This window comes from Gadus macrocephalus, chromosome 18, assembly GCF_031168955.1.
Source record: "Gadus macrocephalus chromosome 18, ASM3116895v1".
NCBI classification, from domain to species: domain Eukaryota; kingdom Metazoa; phylum Chordata; class Actinopteri; order Gadiformes; family Gadidae; genus Gadus; species Gadus macrocephalus.
The window spans coordinates 2,190,863-2,196,187 of record NC_082399.1 but is presented as its reverse complement, the minus strand read 5'-3'; the positions used below and the strand labels follow the sequence as shown (position 1 = coordinate 2,196,187).

At 56.3% G+C, this 5,325-nt stretch overlaps 1 protein-coding gene across 1 annotated transcript in view; it reads left to right on the top strand.

The window, feature by feature from the left end:
- Positions 1-2,700: 2,700 nt before the first annotated feature.
- The window catches only part of LOC132446926 (protein shisa-6), a 2,698-nt gene continuing 73 nt past the window's right edge, over positions 2,701-5,325 (top strand). The window contains exons 1-2 of the mRNA XM_060037530.1: positions 2,701-2,894; positions 3,677-5,325. The exon at positions 3,677-5,325 is cut by the window's right edge and continues 73 nt beyond it. Of these exons, the coding sequence (XP_059893513.1) occupies positions 2,754-2,894; positions 3,677-4,597 (1,062 nt within the window). The 5' untranslated portion in view covers positions 2,701-2,753 and the 3' untranslated portion in view covers positions 4,598-5,325. The remainder of the gene's footprint in view (positions 2,895-3,676) is intronic.

Below are 5,325 nucleotides of genomic sequence, written 5' to 3'. Positions count from 1 at the left end.
CCTTATGTTAATAACATACATCAAGGTTAATACATCTATCAGATCATATCCAATAAGCTTCCTCATTCACTACTGCCCCCGAGTTCTCCCTTGCACACACACACACACACACACACACACACACACACACACACACATACATGCGCAGATACGCGCACACACGCGCACAGCCCCCCCCCACACACACACCCACACCCACACACACAAACTTGCACATCCACAAACACACACGCAAACCTTAATGAGCAACAACTCCATGCAGCGGACGAGTCGGACTCCAGAAAGCATTAGTCATTGCCCCTCCATGCTCCAACGACCCCGGTCGCTATAAACACTGTTGCCTATAGAGCAGAGCTCTGCAGCAGGTCAGCCATTACACCCCCCCCCCCCCCCCCCCCGCCGCCCCCCTCCCACACACAGCGTATAGAAAGCGCATTAAGCGGGTCGTTTCGCCAGGGGCCCGCTTCGGTATTGATTCAGGGCCGGCGCGGTCGGTTCCCGCGGCATAATGAGCTCTCATCTTGTGATATTCTGTAAAGTGGAACGCAAATATGCCTTACGGCTCGTGTAGTGCCTCTGCGGCCTCCCCAGGGCCGACGCTGCTCGCCCACAAAGCAGAAGGAGCTGGGCAGGGGGCGGGGCCCGTGGCGGCTGGCGGGCCGGGGACTCGACGGCGCTAGCATAGCAAAGCGTCTCTGGCTAACTTTGTGGCTGACGAGCACCATTCGAAGGCTAAAGCGCTAATGGTTTTTCTTAAGGCAGAGGCGACAGTTTTCTCGGGTGTCCTCTCGTACGAGAAGAAGACAGAAGGAATAATAAACAAATATAATTAAATACATCCGAAACTAAAGTGAAACTACCCCCTCAAACCCCCTTTTTTTCCTGTACACAACAAAAAATGCTGTTGCATGCGGACTTTAACATAATAGAGTTCCTTGTATGAGGAATGCAAAAAAAGAAAAAGAAAAAAAAAAGGAAAAAAAAGTGAATTCAATGAATGCAATTGTCAAAGATAGTTGCTTCCTGAACGATTCTTTTTGTTGCCGGGATTTTAAATGGAACAGTCTCCTCAGGCAATGTCATTCTATTCTATCAGCCCCCCTTTCGACTTCTTCCCTCCACCGCAAATTATCTGCCTCCTTCAAAACAGCTAACTGGGGCCGGTGCGAGACCTCCTTTGTCTGGTTGCTGTTTGGGGAGACCCGGACAGATCGCGGTGGGATTGTGCTGCCGGTATCACAGAGCCCCGCTGGCATCGTCGGGGTAACGCACGCCGACTTACTGCAGCAGCACAATGAAACCGCGACTGGGGATTTAGAAGAAACAGGAGACGCCCACGATAAGCTTTTGTTCACAGGTCTGCTTTCGATTTGTAAAATGTATGTTTTTGTTTGCCCTTAAACATAAAGGGACGTGGGCTCCATACCAGCGCCGATGTGCCGCTCGCCCGACGAGTCCATTAGCGTGTTAGCCGTGTTTCGTTCATCCATTCATTCACCCGTGCCATAATGTGTCTCCTATACGGGGTGTCGGAGGAGCAGGTGGCGTGAACCGCTGGTTATTGAGGAGGCCTGGCGCCGCGTATCCGTTTGAATTCCAAATGAGGCAGTGCAGGCTTCACCGCTCATCTCTGCCAGATGAGGAAAGCAGGGATTTGAAAGTCCTCCGCAGGGGAGTAAACTGACTAACTTTGTTCGCAGGCGAGAAAAATAGAAAACAAAAATAGCTACAAAATCTTTGTTCCCTGCAGCGGAGTCTATAATCTATTTGAGGATGTTGATATATAACCCAATGTGTGTGTGTGTGTGTGCGTCTGCGCGCGTGCGTGTTTATGGGTTATCATGTGTATCATAATCAATCTTTTGTGTATGCGCTCCCCTTGAGTGACTGGAGACCTTTTGAATCGCGGGGCGTGCGCATGGCTCCCAGTGTGTTATTAAATGAATGTAGCATGCCGTGTTGACATCCATCACCATCCAGCCGGCGGTTAGACACGGCGTGGAAACCCCCTTTGATCTGCTGCATTTAATATTTCAAATTGCATGTCCCCCTCGCTCTGTGACAAGATGAGGGCGAACCATCTACCCAAGGACACGCGTATACACACAAACCCATTTGTAATTCTCCCACGTGATACGACTCTGCAACGGCTCGAATTAGCTCCCCGGCATGTGTACGAGGTGCTTGTCTGATATGACATTGTTCCAGTATGCTGTTGCACATGACCTTTGCAGAAGTTTGCCCCCCCCCGAGAACCATAGGACGCCTGTTGAATCCCTGATGCGGGCCGGGTGTTCGTTGGGGGTTCTGTGTGCCTTAGCATGCCGAGCACAGTCCGACTGCAACCCGACCCGACTCCGCGGTGTTCGTCTAACCTCTCTTACCTCCCACTTTCTCTTCATCCTTCCTCTTCCCCTGCGGCGGTCTTCATCGGCCCTTTGTCTGGTGACGCATCGCGAGGGGGGCCGTGTTCGGCAAATGGAATCGCATTGTGTCAGAGTCGCCGCTGTCCAACACTGCTCCGACACGCATCGCATCTCACACACCTGCCAACCCCTGCAACCCCCCCCCCCCCACCCTGACTCCACTCACCCACCCCCTCCGGATGTCGTTGTCCCCCCCCCCCCCCCCCACCCTGACTCCACTCACCCACCCCCTCCGGATGTCGTTGTCTCCCCCCCCCCCCACTTCTGGTCTCAGGTCTCAGGAACTACCCCCCCCCCCCCCCCCACCCATCATCTACGCTCCTCTCCATGTCTTTCTGTCTTCTTCCCCCCCCCATCTCAGCAGCGGACAAAGACGTGGACGATTACTACACGCGCAAGAGGCACCTGCCTGACCTGGCCGCCCGCGGCACGCTGCCCCTGCACGTGATCAAGATGAGCCAGGAACAGGTACCCCCACTGCCGCTGTCGTTGTCGTCGTCTTTGAGAGTTGGGTTGCTCAGGGCGTGTGGAAACGGACACGGAAAAGCAGGCTTCCATGCACCCATGAACACCCTGATTGGAAAAGCATTCTCGCTGCTTTTACGCTTTTTTTCCCGTGCATTACCGTCAACATCGCAGGGCTGGATCCGACAGAATCGATAATGGCCGCGTTAAAGGAATAATGACAGTCACTCACGATGATCCGCAAAATTCACGCTTCAAAACCCGTGTCTGGGAACTATATTTATGTTTGTGTGTTTATGTACCTATTTTTCCAAAGCGCACCCTCAAGCCGTCTCCTGCCAAGCCGAGTGTTCCAATATAAATATTTATCCCTCAGCACTCTGAGCGGCGTAGGCTAAATGGCTTTGGGCTCCCTGTCGTTGAGTGGCATGAGGGAGCTCAGTCGGAGAAATGTGTAAAAATCAAGACACTAACTGGATGGATAAATACCACCCCAGTTAGAGAAGTCGGTTTGTCCCCTCTGGGTGAAATGTGAAAGAACAGAAATTGAGTAAACCCACGACTAATTAGACCGTTTCATTTTGCCTAAATTGTCAGCCGCCACAAGACCAGCGGAGGAAGCCTCTTGTTTGAGTATTAAACGGCAACGAGTCGAGGCACTAAATTCGTCTCTGCCAGTACTCTCCCCCAGTATTCCCTTCGTTCCGCTCCCAGAAAACCCCTTCGTCCCTCCCCCTTTTGGTTGTGATTGACACACCCCTCACCCAACCCCTGTCTCCGTGCAGCACCGGGACCAGCAGCAGCAGATCCAGCCCCCCCAGCCTCCCGTCTCCCAGGCGCCCCCCCAGCCCGGGTCCTCCTCCCAGCAGCCCCAGAGGCAGCGCCGGCGGGTCCAGCGGGCCATGTCCCAGGACCGAGTCCTCTCCCCGCAGCGCGCCCCCCAGCCGGGCGGCGGCGGCGGCGGCGGGGACTACGGCCCGGCCGCCGCCGCCGTCTCGGCCGCCGCCGCCGCCGCCAACGGCATGTCCCCCTACGCCGGCCGCATCCTCTCGGACGAGCAGCTGCTGTCGGCCGAGCGGCTCCGCTCCCAGGAGCGCCTGCTGCCCCACGACCGGCTGGCCTCCCAGGACCGGCTCTACTTCAAAGACCGCATCTACTCCAAGGACCGGCTCATGTCCCAGGAGCACCTGTACGCCAAGGACCGCCACTACTCCCAGGAGCACCTCTACGCCAAAGACCGCCACTACTCCCAGGAGCGGCTGTACTCGCACGAGCGCCTGCTGTCCCAGGACCCCCTGCTGTCGCCCGACCGGCTGGTGATGTCCCTGAAGCGGGGCATGGTGGGCAGCCACTCAGGCGGCGGGGGCGGCGGCGGCGGCGGCGGCGGGGGTTTCCGCGGCAGCGACAAGTCCATGTCGCGCGCCATCTCCCACACGGACGTCTTCGTGCCCACCACGCCGCTCATGGACCGCTACAAGATGAGCAAAATGCACTCGCACCCCAGCGCCACCAACACCAACGGCGGTGGCGGCGGTGGAGGGGGCGGGGGCGGCGGCGGCGCGCACTCCAACACCATGAACCAGACAGTGTCCAAGCGGCAGCAGTTTGCCTCGCGACGGACGCACACCATGGAGCAGCTGCACTACGTCCCCCAGCACCAGCCGCAGCACTACCGCACGGGCAGCAAGACCGAAGTGACTGTGTAGCCGCCCCCCCCCGGCCCAGCGGGGAGGACTGTGCGTGAGTGTGCGTGTGGAACCCGTGTGCGTCAACAAGGTGTGCGTCTGCAGTTGAATGGCGAGGGGGGGGGGAAACGGAGACGGGGGGGTGTTGCGGGTTCGGCGGGGTGTGTCTCCGGTTGCGTCCGTGGGAAGGACAGCGACGGATGTTTCGTAGGGACGACGGGGGTCCCTCGTCTGGCCGAAGGGGTGAGGTCTCCGTGGGGCAGGAAGCAGTTCCTCAGAGACGCGGAGGAGAACAACGCTGTATCGAACAGCCGAGCCCGGCCGAGGCGATCTGGGGAGAAGCGCGGTCCCTTGCGCTTGAGAGAGCATAGCGTCGTTGAATCCGACTTACTTATTCATTCAAACGTCTTCACTGCCCAATAATCCGTCCGTGTGAAGCCCTGATGAAAAGACGTGGATAGTGTGTGTTTTAAGGCTTTATCAGTCCCTTTGTTCATCAAATGTATTCTGTGACCTTTTCTGGGGAATCTCAAAGGGCTCTGCATGGTTTCACATGAGGATTGTTGATGGGTTCCAGACGACATACGAAGCCGCGGGCGATGAGCCATGAGGAGCCGGTAATAACTTTATAAATATATAAATAGGAATATGAAAATGACCATTTGTAAGCCCAGTCCTACTCATAGCTATAGATAATCTCACGAGAGGGAGAGACATGGATGCTTGTAAGCACTTGCATCAGGGGGTGG